Source organism: Triturus cristatus, chromosome 11 (genome assembly GCF_964204655.1).
Source record: "Triturus cristatus chromosome 11, aTriCri1.1, whole genome shotgun sequence".
Taxonomy (NCBI): domain Eukaryota; kingdom Metazoa; phylum Chordata; class Amphibia; order Caudata; family Salamandridae; genus Triturus; species Triturus cristatus.
The window spans coordinates 965,710,147-965,736,577 of NC_140594.1; the positions used below are offsets into that span (position 1 = coordinate 965,710,147).

General features: G+C 42.8%; 1 protein-coding gene across 1 annotated transcript in view; it reads left to right on the forward strand.

The window, feature by feature from the left end:
• DNER (delta/notch like EGF repeat containing) overlaps positions 1-26,431 on the forward strand; it is a 1,164,201-nt gene that overhangs the window by 883,787 nt on the left and 253,983 nt on the right. The window contains exon 8 of the mRNA XM_085634998.1: positions 8,429-8,653. Within this exon, the coding sequence (XP_085491124.1) occupies positions 8,429-8,653 (225 nt within the window). The remainder of the gene's footprint in view (positions 1-8,428; positions 8,654-26,431) is intronic.

Sequence of the window (26,431 nt, forward strand, 5' to 3'; positions counted from 1 at the left end):
TACAAAAACACATTGGTATTGTTGACACAAATCACCTTAAGCACCAACCACTCTAACTCATCTGATTCAACAACAGAAATCTTTCCTATCCACGGTAATGATCAGAGCTGCATGGTTTAGTGGGGAGTAGTCAAGGCTTGTTTTATTTATAGTTAGGAGAACTATGTCCCTATTATTCTTTATTCTTTAGTTACTTTTGAGCAGTTGTGTTTGTAGATCCTTATTGAGTCTTCACTGCAGTATCTATAATATTGTGATTGAGAGACAGAACACCATCTTTGGACTTATAATCTGTATTTACCATGGTGCATAGCCTTGTACAGTTGATCTCATCAGCTTTTGAGTGACCTACAGGAAAAAAATTGACAGTTTCAAGCACTATCGAAAAGCATGTGCATCATTTGGGGAGCTCACGACAGTTCCTAGTAATATCCCTGCTCCCCGAATCTGTGTCAATTGCTTATTCCCGCAGTAACCCCTGACGAGCAGGAAACTCCTTTCTTGTATTTTGAGTGCTGTCAACTATAGTTGCATTTCCTCCTGTATCATTTATTAATTTACATTATTTTACTTTTTTTATGTAGCAATTAAATACGGATAATGAATTACAGCGTTACTTTTCTGGCTGCTAAGTTTACCAAAATTACATATTGTGACTGTTTCAAATTATGTTAAACTTCACAAAACTTTGCTGTCAGGTAAAAATTCTTTAAAGCTGTTTTTGTGGAAGAATTTTCTAGCAAAATATTTTTGTAATGACACCCCCTCCCAATGTTGGGGATACCAAGAGACACAAATCAATACATGTTACCTGAAACTTTGGGGAAGAAGACAATACAGCAGAGTCCATCTTACACCCCTAATTACCCAAAACAATCTATTACAGTTTGAGATTTTCAAAAACTGTATTATTTATTTGTATTTATATATTTGAGGTTTAATAGAACGTGACCCGTTAGGGTATCAGAGCGCTTTACAGGGATAAACACGTTTCATAAAGGTTAGGCATAGGCAAAATACAAGGAATGAGGGTTAGGGAATTGAACACAATAGGACAAGAGCAGAGATATATACAATAATCAGTGCAGTACCAAAATCAGCGAGCGATATGTCAGCGATAAAAAGGGAAAACCAGCAATTGTATACGGGGGACAAATGATAACAAAAGGCAGAGAGAACCGGCAGAACATTTGGAGGAGTGAGATTTGGTACACAGAGAGGGCCGACCAGTCCAGGACATTATGCACAGAAACAAAAGCCATGATAAAAGGTTTTATGCGTGAAAAAAAGAGTTATTGGCAAATTTGCTCTTTAGGAAGGTTTTAGCTTCCTTTTTGAATATTGACAGAGAAGGTATTCTTCTGATGGAGGATGGTAGCGAGTTCCAGATTCTTGGTGCAGCCCCAGAGTACGCTCGGTTGTATGTTTTTTTCCTTGCAGAAGCGGGGTGGCTGGAGCACAAGGTCTCTGGCGGACCAGGAGTTTCTGAATTTCCCAGATACCACAATTTTCTGGGCGAGGTATGCCGGTGAGTTCATGTACAGGGCTTTGTTTGTGATGCAGGCCAGCTTGAGCTGGATTCTGGCTTCAAGAGAAAGCCAGTTCAAGGCCTTCAGATGTGGTGAAATGTGGTCAAATTTTTGGGAGCCGAATAAGAGTCTAGCAGCTGCGTTGAGGCAATCTTTTAGAGGGGCCGTGGACGTCTTTGGAAGGGCAGATAGGGTAGAGCGATTTAACTAACGCCTGAACTGCGGTTTTTTTGGTCAGCAGTTTCAAGGCATGGTTTTCGGTTTCTCAAGTAGCTCAGATGGAACCTGGCCGTTTCGGCCATTGAGTTGATGTGTTCACGCATATTCAGGTTGCTGTCCAAGGTTATAACGAGTGATCTGGCAGAATCCACTATGGTCGGTGTGCAGTTGAGTGCTGTGATCAAGTTAATCCATTCCAGGATGTCGTTGGAGTTATTAAGGGGGAGATGAGCAGGAACTCTGTTTTTTGGGCATTCAGTTTGACCTGGTTATTGGCGAGCCATTGAACAGTCAATTTCAGGGCGTCATTTAGATGGGTAATCTCCTCAAGGGAAGAGATTTTGATGTATATCTGAGTATCATCGGCGTATATGTGGAAGGAGATGTTGGCCGTACGAAGAATTTCAGCTAATGGTTCAAGGTAGAGATTGAAGAGGGTAGGGGACAGAGTAGAGCCTTGAGGGACACCGATTGATATCGGGGAAGGAGCAGATAGGTTACTGTTGATTAAGAATCTCTGGATGCGGTTCTGGAGGAAGGAACCAAACCATTTGATGACAGTACCTCCTAGACCCATCCTGTGTTCGAGGCGTTCAAGAAGTTTCTCGTGGTTGACTGTGTTGAATACCGAAGAAAGATCCAGAAGGATCAAGAGACAGGTTTTGCCTTGGTCAAGGGCTTGGAGAGCATCATCAACGATGTGAAGAATAGTAGTTTCAGTGCTGTGCCCAGGCCTGAACCCAGATTGGAAATTGTCAAGCAATTTGAAATTAGCGATATGTTGGCTTAGTTGTAGCTGCACACATTTCTCCAGCACTTTTGCAAGAAGAGGAATATTAGAAATTGGTCTGAAGCTGTCTGGAATTGCTGGATTCAGAGTGTTTTTTTTTAGGATGCGGATGACTTTCCCGGTTTTCAGGGAGTCAGGTATGGACCCTTGGAGAAGGGAAGCGTTGATAATTGTAGTCCAAATAGGAGCTATGAGTAGGGAGGTCGCTGCCAAGCAGTTGGCGGGGAGAGGGTCGTTGAAGTGGGTATTTGGTTTTAAGGAGGATAGAATTTTTTTGATGGAATGGTCATCATATAGTTCGAAGTTGGACCAGTGAGCTTTGTTTTTGGGTGTTGCCTGGGGGGGAGGAGAGGAGAGATGAGTCCTGGTAAGAGGAGGAGGGAAGTTTGAGGTGGCATTAAGTTCGTTCCCTAGTGAATTAATTTTGGTTGTAAAGGAGAAGGAGAACTCATCACAGGTTATTAGGGATTTTGTAGTTTCTTTGGATGACTTCACTAGTTTGTTTGATTGAAGTTTGACTATTTCGAAGAGTTTGCGGGGTCTGTTCTTGCCGTTATCCAGTTCTGATCTGAAAAACTCTTTTTTTGGATATGAGGATGTTCTTGTTGTAGGTATTTGTGACCTGACAGTGAAATTTAAGTAGGGAGGCTGAGTGGTGCTGTCTCCTGTTTCTTTCTTTGAGTCGTAGAGCTCTCCTTTCGCTATTGAGGGGTCCGCTGAACCAGGGTTTTTTTACTTTGATTTGGGACCTTTTGAGCTTTAACGGGTCCAGATCATCCAATATGTTGGACATAGTTGCATTGTAGTGCTCTGTGGGTACATTGACCTTAGATAGAGTAGGGGGGTGTAGGTCGTTCTCGTAGCGAGCAGTCAGCTTTTCGAGGTCAAGGTTCTTAGTGTCTCTGAGCCAACGTTTCGGTTTCACCGGTTGCCCAGGTCTTTTCATGCGGTAGTCGGGCATTAGGAAGGTGATGGCGCGGTGGTCTGACCAGTCGCATTGATTAATTGAATATAGCCTGACTGCCGATGCCTTGGCGATGATCCAATCCAATGTGGCGCCTTTTGAGTGGGTTGGCAGGTTGCAGGCATGGGAGAGTGGTTGGTCAACAAGGAAGGCTTTGACAGCGCTGACCTGGGAGTCATTGGGGTCATTCCAATGCAGATTAAAGTCCACGAAGAAAATGTCATTGGAATGGGGGGAGACCTTAGCAGTAATGATTTCTATGAGGAGATCCATGAATGTGTCATTCTTGCCTGGGGTGTGGTAGAAGATGTGCAATTTGCATAACTGAGTAGAGTTGTTACTAATGGGGAGGACAAGATATTCCCAGGAGTCCGTGGGTTCTGCATGGAGTTCTGTGACAAGGAGGTCTGAGTGGTAGATGCATACAATTCCTCCCCCTTTTTTTACTTATCTATCAAGTCTAACGATGTTATAGTTTGGTGGGACCAGTAAATCAAGGTAAGGGGAGGAAGATTCATTGAGCCATGACTTGGTTAGGATAGCTACATCAGTTTTATGGCTAAGGTTGAGGGCGGCGATGTTAGAGGCATGTCTCACAGCTGACCGGCAGTTAATAAGGAGGCCAGAGATTGGGGCATCAGAACAAGTGTTGTATGAAGGGGAGGATTAGGGTATTTGTGTTAAGTTGTTGCTGTTTACTCCTCTATTACAGAGGGATGATGATTTATTGGTGTTGATTGGGATAGTGGGAATCAGGTGATCGACTTTCTTGTCAGGAGGACGGGGGTGCCGGGGGAGGTCATGTAGGATGAGAGGAGGGCTAGAGTTTCCTCCTCCGAGAGGTAGTTGGGATGTTTGCAAGGGCGAAGGTGTCTGCTGGCCAGCGGCATGGGTTGGAGGGTGGGTATGGTGAGCAGGGGAAGGACTGAGTGAAGGGAGGGCTTAAGGGTGGCGATAGAGTGCTCAGTGAGGAGAAGGATGTTCTTCAAGTCTAATAGGGCTATCTGGATTCTCTGAACTATGTTGGATGCTCTAGTGTTCAGAGTTTCAAAGTCCAAGGGAGTAGGTTGTACTAGCAGGCGAGGGCCCAGGGGGTCAGGACAAGGTCTAGCGGCAAGAGCAGGAGGCCAGGCAGGGGAGCTCAAACCCCCTAAGGCTTGGTTACTGGGAGGAGGGGAGAGAAAAGGGCTAGGCGAGCTCAGTGGGGGGTTCCGGGACTGTCGCAGGGAAAGTTAGGTGAGCTGAGGGTGAGGTGATTGTTAGTTACTAGGCGAGAGGGCGAGGAGTGGGGATAGGAAGCGGGGGGCTGCGCCGTAGACTTATTGGGGGATGCTAGAGGTCGGGGGAGTGGAGGGAAGTTCTCTGACAGCACTAGGGGAGATACTATCTCTGGATCTCTGAGTGGAGAACACATTGGGAGGATTTGCACCAATCCGACTTGAGGGAGGGAGAGAGGGGGAGGAAGAGGAGTGGCAGCATCATTAGTAGGTCTAGATGGGAGGCCCTTACCCATGGGTTTAGAGTTGAGTGGACTGGTGCTGCGACAGGAGTCAGGGGTGACGGCAGGTCCAGGGGGTGCTTGGAGGAAAGAAATACTTGTTTCTTAAGGATGGAGAAGAAGTCAGCGAATTTATTGAGATCCATGTCTGGTGCTTGGATCATGACGATGCTGTTTTTGTAAAAGGTAATGGTAAGGTCGGCTTTAAGGTTTTTTGGAAGGCACGATCGTGAGTTTGGCACCATAAGGAATGTTCCTGGCATTGTGTATGCTAAGTAGGTTATATATGGTAGTGTGCCATGGTGCTGTTTTCCTAGTTTAGAAAATAAGGTCATTGGTGATGATGCATCTGTCGGCATTGAAGTACAGGTCAGAGATCAGAGTCTCAGGGTGTCTTCTCAGGAGGGAATGTTTAAAGGATTTAGCAGCAGACTTGGAAAGGTTGGGAGGGTAAGCGATAGTGAAGGAGTTGCATCCTGTTGTGATCAGATCAGATCCAGCCATCATGGGAGAATGGGCTGGTAGGTTGCCAGAGAGGGCCCAGCGATGCCGATGCAATGGGCAATATCTAATCGGGGAGCGGGCAGTACAGGGAGAGGATCTGAGCCCAGTAATGCCAAGAGGCTGCAACCCAGAGGCTGCCCGGTGGCAGGCGGTAGGGAGCAGGTCTTAGGGACCGGCAGTCTTCTGGGAGCTATGGGAGATGAAGACGTCAAGTTAGACTCTGCGATTGTGTACCTTCTCCTTCAGCGTAATGGCATACTTTTATGCACGTGCTGGCAGAGCTTGAGAGATCTGTTGTCCAGTGTTATACATACAGATTGAGCTGTCATTGTGTGTTATAAATATGTTTGCCCACTGTGCAAGATCTGCTGGCCTCTCGTAACTCCATGTTGGCATGTTTTCTATGAGCTGTTGCAATATGCTAGCTACAGGGCGAACTGTACCAATTTATAGTTCCGCACAATGTTTTGGTCTTTCCTACTTATATGCTGTCGCTGGGCCGTATTACAAAGAGCCACTAGGGTGCAACGGGCGTTTGCCCCTGCTTTGCGTGCCCCTCTGGGACTTTGGTTTCACCGAGGGGGCAGCAGGCGCTTGTGCCGCCCCTCCTGTAATATCGATAGCGCTGGTGCACATAAAGCGCCAGCGCTAGCATCAGGGGGTGTTCCCTCATTTGCATGGGGGCGTGCCCCATGCAAATGAGGGAATCCCTTTGCCTCTGACTGTACCTGCCTGCAAGGGGATCTCTAATCCGCACTTCAAAGTGCAGCTGGGTTGTCGCCTGCACTGTGAAAACAGCTGCTCCCTTTTTCACATAAATGTGCTGCCCCCAGGGCATCGCAAGTTTGCAGCTGCCCCGAGGGCAGCACATTCATCATATTATGGCGCATGTTCCTTCATTGCGCTGGGCGCACCGTTTGAAGGTGTGCCCAGCGCAATGTAGGAAAATGCGCCACATGTATAATGCGGCCCCTAGTGCGCATGAGCGGTTTCCCTGTTACCTGTATACTCAATGTGTGTAGTAATTGTTGCTGTATTGCCCTGTGTAAATCAAATAATGATCCACTCTGCAGGAGCAATTGCCGTGTGATATATGTATGTTGGCAAGGTGTGATGAGGGTAATGATCTGTTCTCTTTGTATATAGGGAAATTAGCATGAACAGCTGCCATACGATGTGTGTATTTTGGCACTGTGTGCACCAGCTAATGCCAGTGTTATCTCTGGGTTGGCACAGATTGCATTAACTGTTGCACTTTGTTAATTCAGACTCTGCATCAGGGGATACCTCCTGTAATCGGCATGTCGGCACAGAATGCATAAGTCTTTTTTCCTGTGTGGTGGAGCATGCATGGACCATTACTTTTGCAGATGGCTTTGCTTCGCCTTCCTAGATACAAGCGGAGGCTATTGGGGCATGCAGTGTGTTGCATTAAAAGATTACACACAATACAGATCAGGCGGCCCATTCATAATTCTTTAGATGTCGTAAATCTGCATGGCAAAGGTTTCCTCCTACAGTTTTTGCAGATTTACGACTACCAGGGGTTTTAATCTCATAAATCACGCGGTAATCTCCTCAAATCGTTGCATCCATGCACATTCCCACTTGTCTGTTTTACCTACTGCCTTCAGCACATACAGTCTACAGGAGTAAGCAAAAAGAATGCACAACGGTACATGTAACCTTTTTTTATCTCCAGGAAGGTATTTTTGCAATTTGAGAAATCCGCCACCCAGCACCTCATGAAATATAACAATTTGTTTTTTATATAGTGCTGAAATACACCGTTTATTAGGTCTCGTCTGACCCAGCGCATGCGCTGGTCTGGCGAGACTTATTGAGAGGGCTCCAAAAAGTGCTACTAGGCCAGCCTAGAGCTACAGTGCATGTGCGCGGGCGCGCGCGCTGCGCTTTACCGCGATTGCTTTCACTTTCGCGACCGCACTGCCGCTTTGATGTTTGATCGCGATCACTTTCGCGGCCGCACGGCCGCTGGGCATAGCCAATTGGTCTCGCTTTTGGGACCTTATAAGTATTTAGTTATGCAACTGTTGCATGGCTAAACACTTATAAGGTCCCAAAAGCGAGACCTATTGGCTATGCCAATGCTTGTTTACATATGTGATGTGAATAATATGCGTTGTATTACCCAATTTAATGACACCCTACATATTGATATCAGAAGGATGAAAGACTGAGTTAGTTTTTCTAGGATTTGAAGTCTTTATCTGCTTGTCCCATAGACATCAGCGGGGAGCGCTTAACAGATGGATCCATGTTGACAGCAATAGGGTTACTTGAAAGTGTTCCATACCCTTTCCCACACAGCAAACACACCTAATCTTACTTTTTTATGAGTGCTTTCAGGGTGTGAATGAATATGTAAAATGTGGGGGAATATTCCAGACTTTGATTTTGCATGCCACCTCCACCGTCCCCCCGCCCTATTTCCTGTCCCTACCCCCAAACGTGCAACTGCTGACATGTTTCCATGTTCGCAGATTTCAGCTAGGAAGTAGTGGAATTTGCAGTCTGAAAAATCTGCGACCACAAACTGTTTTTACACATTCTCGTTACATCACCTACCAAATGTTCAACCACCACAAATACTTGGATTCGCCCTATTAATTATCAATGATATCACTTGCCATATCTAAATGCCCTTTCCTTTACTTCAGTATCATGATAGCAGCGATCAGCAGGCTTAAAAGATATAAATTAATTGAATTATCCCTTTCTCTTGTGCATTAAAAAAAATCTGTACTTTATGACCTTTTGATGCCTTTTTCACTGCTTTGAAAATGCTTATTGTATGTTTTTGAATTACTGTTGCCGAAAGAGTGAAAACAATCTGCGTTTATTCATGATGTATGGTAAGGATACATATTAACGGTAAAAATATCTTTGTGTTTTTTAAACAGGATTTTTTGGACCATCCTGTGAGGAAAAAATCGACCCATGTGTGTCCTCTCCCTGTCAGAACAACGGCACGTGCTACGCTGACAGGCTATCTTACTCCTGCAGCTGTAGTCCTGGGTTTACGGGACCGACCTGTTCACGCCTCATCGACTTTTGCGCCTTGAACCCGTGTGCTCATGGGATTTGTCGCAGTGTTGGAACCAGCTACAAGTGCCTCTGCATTCCAGGTGGGTGTCACTAGGCCCTGGATGTTTAGAACACTGCATATAGAGTATGTGTTGAGGAAGAGGATTGATCAATATCACTTGACGTCACTTCCTACAGAAAATTGAATTGGTTCCTGGTGAGAAGGGTTGGATCTGTAAGCAGCAATTCAGACACCTAGGATATTGGGCATAGATTTGCAAATTTAGCGACACAAAAACAGAAATTTAGCGGCACAACAATGAAAATTTTGCAGCATTATTGCGGCACTTTGTTTTACTCGTAATCATTCCTTTTCAGCCCTAAATCAATTAAACCTGTTTTAGCAGAGTATTCCACTTTGAAATAGGCATGTTTAACGTTTCTGCAGCTCTACGGAAGCACAGCTCCAATCTACTAACCTTGTGGGAGGGGGCCATATTTCTCCCTGGGATGTTCTAGCGCCCATGTATGCACCCCTGCGGGGGACCACTTTCACCACTCCCTGATTTCAGTCACACAGCTCCCTTCACTCTCTGGTTTAAGTCACGCAGCCCCTTTCTCTCTCTGGTTTCAGTCACGCAGCTCCCTTCACTCTCTGGTATAAGACACGCAGCCCCTTGCTCTCCCTGGTTTCAGTCACGCAACTCCCTTCACACTCTGGTTTAAGACACTCAGCCCCTTTCTCTCTCTGGTTTCAGTCACGCAGCTCCCTTCACTCTCGTCACGCAGTTCCCTTCACTCTCTGGTTTAAGTCACACAGCCCCACTTCGCTCTCTGGTTTAAGTCATGCAGCCCCTTTCTCTCTCTGGTCTCAGTCACGCAGCTCCCTTCACTCTCTGGTTTAAGTCACACAGCCCATTTCTCTCTCTGGTTTCAGTCACACAGCTCTCTTCACTCTCTTGTTTCAGTCACGCAGTTCCCTTCACTCTCTGGTTTAAGTCACACAGCCCCACTTCGCTCTCTGGTTTAAGTCATGCAGCCCCTTTCTCTCTCTGGTTTCAATCACACAGCTCCCTTCACTCTCTAGTTTAAGTCACACAGCTCATTTCTCTCTCTGGTTTTCAGTCACGCAGCTCCCTTCACTCTCTGGTTTCAGTCAAGCAGCTCCCCTTCACTCTCTAGTTTAAGTCATGCAGCCCCTTTTTCTCTCTTGTCTCAGTCACGCAGCTCCCTTCACTTCCTGGGTGCAGTCACACAGCTTCCTCTTGTGTCGAGTGCACTGACTCCCTTTTGTAGGTAGTGCTGACAGGACAGACACCTTGCAAAAATCATCCTTCAGAACCAGGTTCCCCAGTTCCAAATTCGGCAGCTCTGACCATGGTGTCACATCCTCTCCCCCAATGAACACCATTCTGCCCCACTGAGAGAAACTCGCACTGCCTTCAACTACAACCCAATTGTGCCGCGCTATAAACACCTGGATGCGGCTCAATTTAAATTACGCACTAGACAAGAGCAATATGCTGCCTACAAAAAAAAGTACAAAGTGTAATATCTGTAGGGTGTCCTTGTATATGCAGTGCCATGGTCTGTGCCCCTGGTCTGCAGCCTGTCCTCATATGTGCACCGCCATGAATAGTGCTGTTTGTCTGCAGCCTGTCCGCATCTGTGCTGTGCCACAGGCTGTACTATTTGTATGCAGACTGTCCTTGTATGAGCAGTGCCATGGAGTGAGCTATCGGTTTGCAGCCTGCCCTCGTATGCACAGAGTCATTTTCTTTGCAAATGCTCTGCAGCCTGTCCTCATATTTGCAGTGCCACAAGTGCACTGTTTATCTGCTGCCTGTCCACATATGTGCTGTGCCACGGCCTGTACTATTGGTCTGCTGCTTGTCCTCGTATGTGTAGTGCCATAAAGTGTGCTATTTGCCTACTCCCTGTCCTGTTCCGTGCAGTGCCTGGGGCTGTGCTGTTGGTCTGCAGCCTGCCCTCGTATGCGCAGTGCCATTTTCTTTGCTACTGGTCTGCAGCCTGTATGTGCAGTGCCATAAAGTGTGCTATTTGCCTACTCCCTGTCCTGTTCCGTGCAGTGCCTGGGGCTGTGCTGTTGGTCTGCAGCCTGCCCTCATATGCGCAGTGCCATTTTCTTTGCTACTGGTCTGCAGCCTGTATGTGCAGTGCCATAAAGTGTGCTATTTGCCTACTCCCTGTCCTGTTCCGTGCAGTGCCTGGGGCTGTGCTGTTGGTCTGTAGCCTGCCCTCGTATGCGCAGTGCCATTTTCTTTGCTATTGGTCTGCAGCCTGTATGTGCAGTGCCATAAAGTGTGCTATTTGCCTCCTGCCGGTCCTCTTCCATGCAGTGCCTGAGGCTGTGCTGTTGGTCTGTTGCCTGCACTCGTGCATGCAGTGCCATGGAGTGCGCACTGTTGTGTTAGCCATGTCCTGTCCGCCTCTTATAGCAAGGTTCCTTGAATTTCCAGCTATGTCTGAGCACAGCCACGTTCTCCTTTCGTGCCGTCAAACACTCCTAAGTATTGCGCAGGCACTCAGTACTTGGTCCCGACAAAGAACAATCCCAACTTTCACCAGTATGTTAATATTTCAGTCTCCTGCCCTTTAGAAGCTGTGTGCTCACAGCCTCTGAACAATCTGGGCGAAGCCTGTGATGCTTAACTTCTGTTCCAAGCCCATTCCAGCCCTGAGCACCGTGGCTGTGCAGTCTCTCTTCGTTAATTGATTCATTGTGAGCAGAATCTGAACTTTGTTCTCGGTTGCTGTACCCTTACAAAGTGTAATATCTTGTACCTTTTGACCCCTTATAAACAGTCCCTTTTTTTGTAATCCAGAGATGGGCGCTCTCCTGTTTCCAGCTATTACCGCTGTACAGCGCTGTTCATGTGGTGACGTGTGCGCGCGCAGCCAATACATTTGCATAATTTTTTATGCCTGCCGGGAGACCTTTTTAGCGGGCTAAATAGTAAATATCGCGGCTACCGTGTTTATCAGCTGATTTAGCAATTTGTTTTGTGAATCGCGAAATGATAGAGGGTCTGGCTATTGGTATCTGCAGGAAGGCAGCATTAAAACATTAAAACAATTATTTCCTTTGCTAGAGCAGGAACAGCATGCTGCATGTACCCTACAGAGGTACAGACAATAATTCAAGCTTTGAATGAGTTTGTGTAGTCCTTGCTTTATAGAACATTGCATGTAGAGTATGTGTTGAGGTAATGGACTGATCAATATCACTTGACGTCACTTCCAACAGAAAATTGAATTGGTTCCTGGTGAGAAGTGCCCCATCTGTAGGCAGCTATTGGTATCTGCAGGAAGGCAGCATTAAAACAATTATTCCCTTTGCTAAAGCAGGAACACATGCTGGATGTACCCTGCGGAGGCACAGTCAATAATTCAAGCTTTGAATGAGGGTTGTGTAGTCCTTGCTTTATAGAATAGAGGTTCAATTTTAGGGTTCGGGGGGGTGGTCAGCTAGGGTGGCAGAGCTCATTACCACCACCACCTGGGCAGACAGCCATCCACCATATTTAGACATCTCCGCTGGCATGCGGAGATCTCTGTGCCTTTAAAGGAACCATAGCGACTACTCTCAAGGCACTGGATGTTTGCTGAGCATTGACCATGTTTCTTGCAACCACTCAGCCAATGCTTTGTTTTACAAAAACAAAATCCTAAAGCGTGATGCTCCGACACCCTTAGTGATTTCCCCCAAGGTGTGAGGGTCAGTTTTCTTTTTTTCTGTTCGGGTCCACCAGGCTTTTCCTGCCTGTCCCAGTGAAAAAAAAAGAAAGTTCATCAGACCATCCGCTCTAGACGGGGCAAACAGTATTGGATACTTACACCAAAGGCCCCAAATCCACCAGGATGTCAGTGTAAGGTTTCCTCTGATGAAGCCAGCGTGGGGATGGCCAGCAGAAACATGATGGTCAGCCTGCCTCTACTCATAGTGAGCAGACAATCTGAGCGGTGGAAAGGGTACTCCGCCATATTTGCGGTCGCCACGTGTCTTCTCTCGCCTGGACGCATATAAATGATGTCAGATCAGTGCTAGCAAACTGACTCTAGACTCCCTGGTAGGTGATAGTGTTAGAAAGGTATTACCCTTTTTACAATGTGCATTGTGGGATTTTTATACAAATGACTTGTCGAGCTCAATGCTCAATACACTCCCATGATTTATTTTCATGCGTCACTTTCAGAGCTGGAATAAGCCGTATCTCTCCGATTCCAAAGTCTCAATCTTAAAATGTGGTCAGTCTAGTTTTCCATGCTTTGCAGTGAGACTACTCACTTTAAAATTTCGTAATTGCAGACTCTGTGCCATATTTAAAGTTTGGTGGATAGGTTACCTGTCACAAATGTGAAGAAAATGTGATGGATTGGGAAATCTTTAACCATAGAATATAGTGCACTTGCAGCAAGGTGAAGGGATATTTATCACAACAGTGACAGAGTAACCCATCTGCAAAATTCTAAATCAGGTCCTATGTTTCCCTCCATCTTTGACACTTGCTGAATTCACAAATTCTTTGAATTGGTGTTGTCATGGCTACATAATTCTTAAGTACCAATCGAATGCTTGCCTCTCTGAATTACTGCATAGCTACTCAGAACTTCTGCCATAGGGTACTACCAGCAAAAGGTTGGAAGTAATATAGGAAAAAAATGGGAAGCATGTGATAATATTACCAGAATTTAGTCTTCATTTGTTGTACTGAAATTCTAAATTTCAGGAATAATACCATGAAGTATTCAATTATGGTATTATCCCTTTATTTAGAACTATTATAAGGCAAAAGTTCACCTAACTTTCAAAGAAGAGAAACTTATTAGAGAGCTTTCCAAGGACAAGACTTAATGAGGGATATGCAACACCCACGGCATTAGTCTTGGTAGAATGGAGACAAAGAAATTTAAAGATGGGCAATGTGCTAGAGAGCTTTCAAAGGCCTAGGTAGGAAATGATGCAAAACATGTAGCATGAGTATTGGCAGATTGGACACAAGGAGGTTCAAAATTGGCCAATGTATTAAAGAGACTTCAAAGTCTGGACATAAAAGCATGCAGAATCAGCCTTGGTAGACTGGAGACAAGGAGGTTCAAAGCTGGCCAGTGTATTAGAGATCTTTCAAAGGTCATGACATCAAGAAGGATATTTGAAAACAGCCTCAGTCTTGATCAGGCCAGATACCAGGAAATACAAGAATGAGAAAACAAGATGCCATACATGCTCCTGATATGCCCCAATAATGTAGAATGCTATCCCAGTAGACCTCTACCAGTTTCTATTCATACTGCACTAAAAAAGATCAGCCGTCAAGAGCCTGCTGTTCAAGCAACATCTCATCAAAGTGTACATCTGTTCACCCTGCCACTACCCATAATGCCCCCCTCTGTGGTAATTCCTTCAACAACCTCCAAGCAGCTTTCCTCTGCCACCATCTTTTTGGTGGTTAGGCACCCCGTGTTGTACAGTTCTCCATTGCCATCCAGATAAATGTGTACTTTATAAGTTCAGTACACGGAGACATACATTGGACACGTACACTTAATGAATGAGGTATCACTCCAGTCGGGTAGTGAAATAACCTGCTTTCAAAGTACTTGATCCTTTCCATGCATTGCCTTACAGATACAAGGACCGCTTCATTCCTTTGTCGCTCATAAAATCATTCAGACGTTGTTAATTCCATTCTGTATCTTCTCGCATGTATGTAAAGTTGTGACCGGCAGCGGAAGAAACTTTACTCTATCCTCTTTTGACTCCTTTGTTGGATTAGAGATATAATGATCGGGTGTGCTCGGGTGTATTGTGGTTTACTATTGTTCTAGGCTGCGTGGTCCTAGGAAAGACATACCCTGGTGGGTGGGTATAGTAACATCATATGAGCACCCCAAACAAATACTATTGAATTATCTAGACTTAGCTTTATCAATGGATGTGCAGATCATCAAGCAAACCCCCAAAGCTTTGGAAATAATTGGGCACGTACACGTTGAGTTAGGGAGTTTGCTGGCGTTTCCCTTCCTCATTAAAAAGTTGTAATTGCTCTTCAATAGGATAATGCAGCGGTTTAAATATCTCAGAGCAAGATGGGGCTGCGGGAGGAGATTGCCCGTTTAGCATCTGTTCTGAATTTGCATATGTTAAAGTTGACAGGTCGCTCATTGGAAATGTTCATGTCTTAATCTGTCATAGCACATAATTACATCACCGCTACTTGTCATAATAGAAAAATCTATCGGGGATAACTTAAATTAGGTTTCCTGCAGTGGATTGTAACAAGTGTGAAACTTTAAACAGCTGGCTATATGATTTATGACGAGGTGCCGCTGCAGTGCAAAATTGCATCAGAAAGGCAATTTCACACATGACAAGACTGTCTTTTTGACTGTTGAATTCCAGGTGCATCCCTTTCTAGGTATCATTTTTATTTCATGAGACCTGAATTTTTAATAGTATTTTAATATTCATTCAAAAATGTCAACAATTTATCATCCCCAGAAGGTTATCGTTTGACATGACCAATGGTTTGGAAAGCGAGCGAACTACCTAGGTTTGGAATTGGCGATCTTTAGATATCCATTCATTCCATGCTTAGTGTAACAGGAAATGAAGAAGAATTCAGGTATCTCCTTACATATTTATTTATTTTTTTAAAAATAGAACTAGATGATTGCAAACATTTTCATTGTGCCAAATAACTTTGTTTTATACGGAAGGATTAATTCTCTGGGATAGATAACATTGTCCCTTCCTGCAGTCTTCTTAAATAGCAGGAGATTGAATGCCAGCTACAAACCCCTAAGGACAGCTTACTTTTTCAATACACATCGGAGTTATCCAGGCAAGCAAAACAATTTAGATTAGAGGGGAAATGGAAAATGTAAAGCACAATAGGAAATCTTCCCTCTATATAAAACATTGAGTAGTTTCGGAGCAATACCGTGGATGTCAAAAAGATTTGCCACGCATGACTCTTTCCTGTATGTTCTAGTGCATTTCTGGTTCGGGTGTCAGCGTCACTACTGTGCGAAAATGTAGACTGCAAAAAAGATGATTGTAAAAATAAAAACTCAACAATTGTAGAGGGGAGATATAAAAACAAAACAACAATGTCAATGTACCAAAAAGTTAACCTGTTAAAAATGTCGAAATTCGCCAAACTCGCCTCCCAACTTTTGCACGTCTATGATCAGCCGCAGCCCGTGCAGGTAAGAAGAGCGGAGCCGGGTGGGGGGGGGGGGGGGGGGAGATTTCAACAGACGACAACGAGGGAAAATTAATTGTTTATTTAATTTTCCCTCGTGGTTGTTTGTCAAACCCACCCCAGCTTCACCGCCCCATTGCTCTTAACTGCATGGGCCGCGGCTGTCTATGATTTTAACTCTACATTATAACTAGAACATTTGTGGGCAAGTGCTAGATGGTGCGATTAGCTGCATGTTGATATCGCGGTAGGTAGACACTTTTGTTTTGTCTTTAATTTTGCATTTTGTATCTTTATTTTTGTGATATCGCTCTTTCTGTAGCGTGTAATTTCACATGCTACCGTCAGGGTTTGGACCTTTGCATTTTTGCAGGGAAAGTCAGCTCCCGAGCATCAAAAGCTAGTGGTAAGAGTATGTCTCAAAAGTCCAAATCTCATAGAAGGGAGTTATGTACCATTGTCGGGGACCCCATCTGACACAATTGAGGAGTGGTACAGAGTAAATCCCATCGGGGTATCAACTATAGCTGACATTTGACATTGAATGCTTCTGCAAGCAATTCCAATTAGAATATCCAATGATGTCAGCAATGAATTCGCTCTTCCTTTCATGCAGGACTATTTTCAAGATGGTTAATCACCCAATTTGTTTTGCATTATTCAAGGTTTTGTTATAATATTACAGGTTTTGATTGGAAAGTTGAATAACCATTCTAAATTTAAAGAAAAATATAAGATCACATAGCTATGCTTTAGCCATTATGTCAATGGGAACAGAAGAATATTAAAAAATGGATCCAACACTTTAATACTTAGAAACTGTTTTAAGATTGCATTTTGCTAAAGAAGATTTCTTATTTTCTAACACCATTTTAAAATGTCCACCTATTGGCTAATATCACCCGGGTAGCAGAAGTGATTCTGCATGGCTAAGGGAAAAAGTGAATCATAGGATTACAGAAGTATAAGAGTTAGGATTGAGTTTAGGTTGTGATTAGAGTTAGATTTGGGGTTAGGTTTGTGGTGAGGTGCAGTGTTATGGCAGTGTTTGGAGTTAAGATTAGGGTTAGGTGCAAGGTGATGCCTTTAATTAGAGTGACGGTGAGAGTAAGTGTGAGGGTTAGCACGGCGACGTAGCCTAGTAATTTTTATTATGTGGGTATGAGCTTGAGGATTCCCAACAAAGAAGAGTGTACCCAACTAAAAAAGACAGAGAAATGGACTTGACAGGCTGATGGGTAAATTGATGAATAGTCTTGGTCGCATTTATGTGCACATAGATCCATATGCTGGTGAAAACAAATTTTCTTGCACTCCCTTCCCAAGCACACGCCATCCAGCTAGGTTGTATAAGAAAAACATACTATAACCAAAATTCATGTGACATACTCTGGTATTCATGCACATAAGCTAAGCACTGTGCCTGTTTGCCCCTATGTTGTGTGATAGGCTTGAGTCACTAAGTTGCACATTTAAAACTGGATGCTTAAATGTAGGTCTCAGTTTAAAAAATGCCCAATGCAAGGTCACTGGGAAAACATCTGTACAGTGCCTTTTATGGAGCAAAGGCACTCTACAGCAAATCCAAAGAAACACAGCAACCACAGATGCCCCTTATCTTTAAGACCCTTCCCCTTCCTCTACCATCCTGAGAAATAAAGGTAGGTGCTTAGCTGGGATTTCAGTATTACCTGATATTAGCTGCAGAAGTATTTTCAAGCTAGACAACTAGCTCTTTTCTCAGCTGAGGTTGATCCATTTTTGGACAGTTCACCTTCAAGGATCCAGTTTGATTGTGTGCCAGGCAGTCAACAAGGGTTCCAATAAGATAGTTTGTGTGGTGGACAATGTTGTCCAATCCCGTCCCTTGTCACAGCAATGTAGGGCGGTGATGTCAAGGACAGCAGGTCTAGCATTAGACCAAACCTTACATCAAGAGATCTTGCTTCAGCCATGTGCAGCAGCAGAGCAGCCCTAGGGAGTGGGGGTCTCAAAGACTAGGCTCGGCAGCAGTGGCAGGCAAAGCTTAGAGTAGGGGTACAGCAAGAACAATCGGAGGCTAAATGGGGAACATAAGCTAGCAATTCTACTAGGTGAAAATTGTGGGACAACAGGGATAGCTACCACACACCCAGCTTACAGTGTACAATAATAAGGGGCATCCAAAACCATAGGGATAATACAGACAGTTTTAACAGCACCTGATTTGGCAACTGTTGATTGTTTAAAGTGGTGGAGGGTAATAGTTGCTCGCAACTGAGACACACATCCTTATGGTGGGTTCTCCCACCCTGCTCTTGAGAAAAAATAAAATAAAAAAGGGAGGAAAAATGACATTTGAAAACCTTTGCATGTGGCTTAATAGCAAAGTTCACTTAGGTTTGCTATAGTGTCATATGATCTCAGAGGGCAACAGTGAGATTTTCCAGTTCTTTCATGGTGAGGTAAGAAAGTCTTACAATCTCCAGCTCCAGGAGTTGTTGCAGGATCAACATCCCAAGATATTTTTGAGAAGATAGTGGTAACATGATGCAACCAGACACTTAATAATATGTTGTGTCTCACTGGAAGCTGCTCTTTATGGGCCAAACCCGAAGCCGAACTCACAAAGGCCATTATACTGGACCGCCTAACCCTGGATCACATTTTCTAAATACCTTGACTGTCTTTTACTATTAACACTCTCAAAATGACATTCGGCTTCCCCGGATTCGAAGAACCGTCCAAGACCTTAATGCTAGAGATATCGGCAATGAAGGCTGCCCTACTAGATGCAAGGGCAAGACACAGAGCCATTGCCGATAGAAGGAAACAAACAGTAACAGCATATATGGCTTATACTTTTCCTATAGGTTTCAACCCCTACTTAACCTGGGTGACAAATTATAAACATCGCTTCACCCTGACCTGATTACAGTTGAGTATGGTACACCACCTTGTTTCTTTCCCTAAAGTAACCAATGGGATTTAATAGCTACCCCGTGTCCATATTACAGAAACTCCGAACAATGTACTTTACATTTAATCCTTTTCTGTCGATAGTATAATGATCTAAGGAATACATTTTGACAACCTCTATTTATCGAACATAACATCAGGGACCATAAAGCCACAATGGTCTTCTGTGTGAGATGGAATCTCAAGCTATTTGTTTTAGTCTTGCCTCATTTATTTGCAAATTAATTCATATCAGGAAGAGGCTGTGCTACGCTGATGTGTGTTTCATGAACCTGGGGTATTCCTTTTTTAATATTGTGTTCTGATGTATTGTTTTATTGATTATTTCCCATCACAGAGAAAGAACGTCTTAGACTCTCAATAATTTTATAGGGCACAGAGTGACTGTTTTAGCCACTTGTTGTTTTTAACTGAATGACACTTTATCTGTTTTATGCACTGTTTGTGGCCTATGTGCATAAAACAATGTTTCTTTGACTTTGACTTGAGTAAGTCTGTGCTTTAATTTGTGGAACTTGCATCAAGTGAGTGAGGTTGGCCTTCCGAACGTGTGACTTGCAAACAATCAGCGGCACTCTACTTCTAGAAGTGAAACTCACCCCCAATGAGTGAGACTCTACTCAAAGCTATGAGGTTTGCCTAGAATGCAAGGAAGGGTGCAGCAGTGTGTGGGATTCACACAGATTGCAAAATACTGTGTGGCAAGCTGTGGAACTAAATTTAATGAAGATGTCCTCCAAGAAGTTTGATTAACAAACCCTGAGTGAGATTCTGCTAAAAGAAATGAGACTCACAAAGATCACAAGTGCCCTGAGCCTCCCTTGCCTCAGGGCTTATGGTTGGTGCCATGGGTTGGACTTCATGGACAGATTGTTTTTAAAAGTCTATGGTTTCTCTTGATTTTCAGTTGGTAGATGTACTGATCTGCAGTGAAGCATGCAAGGCCATATTTCAAAAGCCCCCTTTAATTAATGCATGAGGCTGCATATTTTCTTATTTTACCCCAGTAAGTTTCCTTGTTTGTAATATTTACAAATGGTGGCTTATGAAATTCACCGCAGTCCCGCTCTGATGTGCCACGAGGCAGATTTTGTAGCTCATATGTACGTTGGCGGTGATCTCACTGACTTCTGTGTATCAACTGGTGCAGTGTTGCAGTAGCTGCAGCGAAGGCAAAAAGATATGTCCAGCGGTCACCATGTTATTTTGGCGTACGTTTTTGTTTTTCTGAAACAAAAAACAAATGGCTTTGACGCACTTGACTTTTTCTCCCAGTGAATGGAGTTATTTGTTTTGTTTCCTATCCTGGAGCACCAGGTGTTTCCTGATGGTCTTGGATAAGAAAAATGTATGTAGGAGGGCAATTAGGTTGTTTTTCCTTGAATGATGGCCTTGTGGTGGTTGGCGACCACTTGAAGGATCCCCACAGTGGAGCAAACTTAAGCTCCACTTACTAGAAACCTGACACCACCCTGCCTCTGAATGAGACTGGGTAACCTTGAGTTTGGCGGGGGGAAGACGTGTCAATTTACAGTGGGGCTTCTACTCCGCTAAGACTCTACAAAACCAACACTGGTTTGAGGAGCACTAAGAGTATGAGAGAAAAAGAGACAGCGCGTTTGCATGTGAATATCCTTTTTTATTACGTGTGTCTATGTTTTTTAAATGTTGTTCAAGACTGAGATCTGTGTCTGACAGGAATGGATATGCCCAACTGTGTTTCCACCTCTTCAATTGCACCCCTTCCTATCAAACATGTGTGCCTTCACCAGGCTTAGGTGACCATGGCTCCTCTCGAGAGGAGGGCCATCATTGCTTATGAGAAAGATTTATGATTTTTCTGGTGATTTCACTCACTAGGTAATCAAACATACTTTTCAGTTTTCTTCAGCTGGTAAAAAAGTTGTTTGACTGCTAAGTGGGGAAAAGATGCATGTGCCTGTGCTTGATCTGGTTTCTGGGGAGTCCATCCCATTTCTTTTATACACATCATTATGAATAGATTGAGACACAAAAAGTCCAATGCCAAAGTCAAATCCAAATGACTGCCTGGAGCTGAAGGAGGTGGTTCCAGTATTTCTGCTGCTCAATGTTCTCTGCTCAGTTGGTTTGACACTGAGAACAGGTCTTAGCACGGGTTCACCAATGCACATCATTTCTGATGGCTCACCTAATGAGGGTTATTACCTCAAGACTGCAATATGGAGATCATATACTCAGACTCAACAGAGCCTGTCACAGGCTGGTCTCGACGAGCCCATGAATGAGACAGCTGGACCGGTATATACATACACCAGCATTGTCTCCCTGAAACAGGAACAATATACAAGTTGGTACCTGACAGTAGGAGGCAGGATGGGGTCACGCAGTGTCCTTCATCATGGTGTCGCAAAGTGCAACTTCATACCTAGGTGCAGGACTCTGCCCTAACACAGCTCAGACAGTGCACCTCCTTCCTGACAGTGAGAACAAAATGGGTGTCTGCACTTCAAACCCTCATATAAAAGAAATCTCACTTCTGACTTTCAGACCCCCGGTATCCAGTCCAGTGACACATAGCTTTGACAATGAACTTCAGTTCTGACTTTGTCCTCCTTATTATTCCATTCCCAAATCATAAACAAAGGCCTCTGCCAGAGCATCTCACTTGCAGCGGCCCCAGATGTTCCCCTGAGTCCTTGCCAGCAGCATAACAAGTGTATTTGCAAAGCACACGTTCACCCTGAAAGGCCTCTTGGTGCTGAATAACCAATTTTTTTTATCCAACTCATGGTATTCATTTTATCGACCTCAGAAGGATGAAAGGCTGAGTGGACCCGCCAGGATTTTAGCCTGCTACCATCAGATCAAACACAGGCCCCTACAGTGGGCACATCAGTCTACTGAGCCACCAGACCCAGCTTAAGCAGCAGGCTCAGGTCTTTTGCGCACACACTCTTGCCCACTTAGACACTCTCCATTTCCCGATTGACACTCACCTGCAGCTTTAAATGTGCACGTCATGCTGTTCTTTGAAGTAGTACAGATCTGCACTAAAACAGCTGAGTCCTGATGTGGATTCATCTAATGGATGGTGTTCCACAATGGCTGGCTGGTTTCAGAGGACATGGGATCTGAATATGTAGAACTTGACTGATGAATATAGAGGTTTAGTTAGATATGTCCAGTACTTGGTGCTAAATAGGAAAGTGCTTGAAAGCAGTTTATAAATGCATCCCTTCTCAGTGAACCATAATTGGCTTTGCCCAGTGAAAAGCTCTTTCTGTTGTAGCTATATAAGCATCTGTATATACCCAGATGAGAGAAAATCAAGAGGGTGTCACGGAAACAAATCCACAAGGAATGGGGTTTCCCAGTCAAAATACAGAAACTATCCCCAAAGCTTAGGTCCTCAATCAGGTAACCGCAGTGTCTTAAAACTAAGACCCAGATTTCAAGTATGTCGGAAGGAAGGGGCTATTTATCACATTAAAAAAACGAATTATACCCTAGCGTATGTTATTTACCGGGTGCGATAAATAAAACCTATTATGGATTTTTGAGGAATAACATGGATTTTGGTGTTTATCACCATCAAATCAATATCCTACTGTAAATACCAAACACTTTTCCACTGTTCAATTCTGAAAGATTTGAGATCATAAAATGTAATGACGAGTGAGGTATTTAACGGACATGATAATTGCAGTATGTGGTAAATAATACCCAACTCGGAATTCCGATCCCTGCACAAACAGGGGATTATACCTGGGTCGGACAATTCCAACCAACCTGTAATCGAGGCGCAAGGGAATTAATCAGGTGGTGTTCAGTCGATGTACTAATGATGGATTGCTTGGCTTAAGAGAGGGCACTGATCGCAGGGTTCTGAAGTGAGTAAGGCAAACATGTGGCTGCAATTCCCTAAAGAAGACCTCATTATCTGTGAGGCAAATTTCTTGGCACATGTCCTGCTTATCATGACCCTACTTTGTAATATGTAATCTGAAAGAGAAGAAGGCTTATGTTATGTACTCGTCTTCAGGAAAGCGTTCCATGCGGTGAATGCTTAATTCACTGTTCAAAACTCAACATTTTATAGTACCTACTTTTTTTTCACGAGTGTGATGCTGTTGCCGCTTGCTTTCTGTTGGCAAGTCAATTCTGTGCAGAGTATTTATTTAAATTTTCTTGAATTAGGCCTAATGTTTCTTCTGCCCAATGCTACGACAAAGACCGGGTGGGATCAGCCGCGGTCCATGCAGGTAACAGCGGTGAGCCGGAGGGGCCGGATGAGGGGGGATTTCGAGGGACAATGCAGAGGGAAAATAAAATAAATAAATAATTTTCCCTCGGCATTGTCCCTCGAAATCCCCCCACACCTGGCCCCACCGCTATTACCTGCACGGACCGCTGTTGGGTGGGATGAGATGTAGAGTGTATTGAGTGCTTCATATCAATGTATGTATGAGTTGCCTTCAGTCCTTCCTCTTCTTTTGAGAAGCAACATTGAAGGAAACCATACAGAATTTTAGTCTCTCCTGCCCTTTCCCCACCCTGGCAGATCCAGTAGAGTCTTAGAAAAATCTATTTCCCAATAATTGTCCTTTCATTTTCTAATTGGCATTGACAGGAGAAATATGATCCCAATCCTTACAATGACAATCTTTACTTTTGTAAACTGAAAAGGTCTGCAAGAAGTAAAAAATCGACATTTTAGAACTAAGTACCAGGAGCATCTTGACCTTTTCGAGATCCGCATAGGTTATTAGAAAGCTGAGTTTATTTTTTATTAAAACTGTCCTTTTGTTTCTTTGTATATTTGCCAATACCAAATAGCCCCCCAGGCTATATTGTTGCTGCATACCATCTCTAATAGTAATGTTCATATTTGTGAAAACATAATACGTTAAATTATATTCTTGAAAATGCATTTTAAAATATTTAAGAAATAGGTGCAAGTTCTGATCACAAATCTGGTGGGTTTAAAAGGATCTACATTTATTAGCAATGAATATGCTAAACAAGTATCTTCAATTACACGAACCTTGTAAGAGATTTCATAGCACATTTTATAGTTCTTTTCTCATCGGATGATAAAATCTTAAAGGTTAAATATTTATGAGCAATTAACAAGAACTCCTGAATTTGATCATCTAGAAATGTGGCTGAAAAAAATATCTGAGCACCAGTGCAAGATTTATAATATCGACATGGTATGAAAGCATGACAAGAATGTAATTGAAATGGAAAATGTAGGTCAGTGTAAGTGGAATTTAAAAAGAAAGTCAAATCGATTAGAAGATGGATGGGAATGCTAAGTATACTTTTAATGTGATGTATATGAACATGCAATGTGTATTGAAATTTTGAAATGTAGGATTCTTTCAGTGATGAGGGATTTGGCCAAGGGACCTTTAAGTTTCATACTATTGTTGCTGACATGCTGAAATAATTTTGAAAGAATTATCAGGGTGAGATGGGGTGAAATAATTAGATAGATAATTTTAACAAAACCTCTGTGTGACCTCACCACATTTATTGTGAGGCCATTGCATTTCATCAAATGGAAGTCAAATTGTTGGTTGCTGGTAGTTTCTCCTAATGCAGGCAGAGTAACTATTGGTGTGATATTAAAAAACGATATGAAATGGATTATGATCTAAGTGAAATAATACAAATTAAATAGAACACAGCTGTCCTATATACCCTGTTCGTTTATAGTCAAAGCAACGTATTTTTTTTGTTAAATCAACATTAAATATTTGAACCATAATGTTCTTTTTTAAATTCCTTAAATCATCTTCGAAGTAGGACTATTTCGAGTCCATTTTGCTATTTTGAGCATTCTCCCATGATACTTTTTAATAGATTTGCAGTTTCCGATGTGTGGCCTTCAGGGTATACCAAATGATATAATATATATAGGATGTACCAGTTAATCAAGACAATACTTTCAGGGCAAATACTATGTTTCATAGAGATGACAAATTAACATACATTACTATAAGTTTCACTCCAAGCTTTCTTCGTTCCACATAATTTTGTTATATACATGGCTCAAGACTGAATTCAACGTCGCTTACTCATATTCTGAGTGTGCATGCTCATTTCTGTACTATAAACTACAGAAAAACATATGAATAGCACATTACATTATGGATTAGATAGTCCTGTCCCCATCACTTGTTTCATTTGGATATTGAGTATTGGTGACAAGCATGGCCAGCTCCCCTCCCCTGTGATGTTCAAAAGAAAGTACACCTTCTCAAGACATATCTGACCTTCTTCCAGTCATGACCAAGTTCCAACAGTAGATAAACCTAAAGGCATTTGACAAATAGCACATACACACTTCAATATATATTTATTTATTTATATAATTATTTATTAAACAAAATATCATCCAGAATAAAGTAGATTTGAGTGAAAAAGTAATTGCTTCTTTATTGCTCCCGTCTCAGTTAAGGAGATAGTTACAATTGGGTGCTGCTAAACGATTGCAAATGATTATTTTATATGGACCAAGTGCTACCACCTGTATACAAAATCAAAAACTTTGCTAGTTTGATTTGGAGCATTCAGATGTGTTGTAATACATCATGCTAACGTCAAAACATATCTGTGATCTGCGAAAGAATTGCTTATCAATCTGTGAATGGTTATAACACCATTTTTTTAACAATGTGGAGTTTATCATTCCACAGAGAGAGCAAATATTTACAAATGGAGAAAGCTCAAGACAGCTTATTGTGTAAAGTGGACTTGAGAACAAGTGTGAAGAGTTCAGTTTTCTTAGATTTCCTGAAGTTCAGTTCAGTTCAACTCTTAGGTGTGGGTTCAAGGCGTTTCATAGCTTAGGACTCATACTTTTCAAGTATCTGCCGCCATGTTTCAGCTGTTTGGACATATATGGTCAGAGGATCTAATGTTTTTGGTTGGATAATTAAATTTCGAGTATACTCACTTTTGTGCTTTCTGATGTTTAATGTTTTGAGCCTCGTAAGGGTCACTTTTATATGCTTATCTCATTACACTTATACTCACTTTGGCAGTTCTCCTGCTTTGTATATTACCATGATTGCTTTGGTTCCGGAAAGGGTCACTTGTATATACGTAACTGTTTGTCACCATATTGTACAGTGCTCTGATACCTGTAGTGGTCATGTGTATAAAACTCAATAAATAAAATAAATAAATAAAAATAAATAAATAATGGGAAACCAGTGTAGTATAAACTGACAGAGAAGAATGATATATGAAGATGAAGTAAAAATTTCCAGCTCTTTCCATGCCTGGCCTTGTCCTATTGCAATCAAGATGCTACTCCCAATACTTTGTTTTAATCATGGTTGTTTCACCCTATATAAAAAATGATGGCAGAAAATGGGTTTGACTACGCACAACCTGTAACATATTTGCCTTCATTTTAAGTAAAATGTTTATTGTTCATAATAAACAAATCGATATTCTGGTGATTACTGTAATTATCAAAGTTTGTACATGTTTGGAAATAAAAAGTAAAGATAATATTAAGGCAGATAATGTGAAAAAAATGTCCTCCTTTTACAGACCACTGAGGTTCTTTTTGACAAAGACCTCTGCAACCTCTAATATTCAAAAAATAATCTTAATGTAGTAAAACAATAATGGTTAGAGTTTCAGTAATGCTAAAATCCATGAGTAATCATTTTATTGCATGAGAGAATGTGT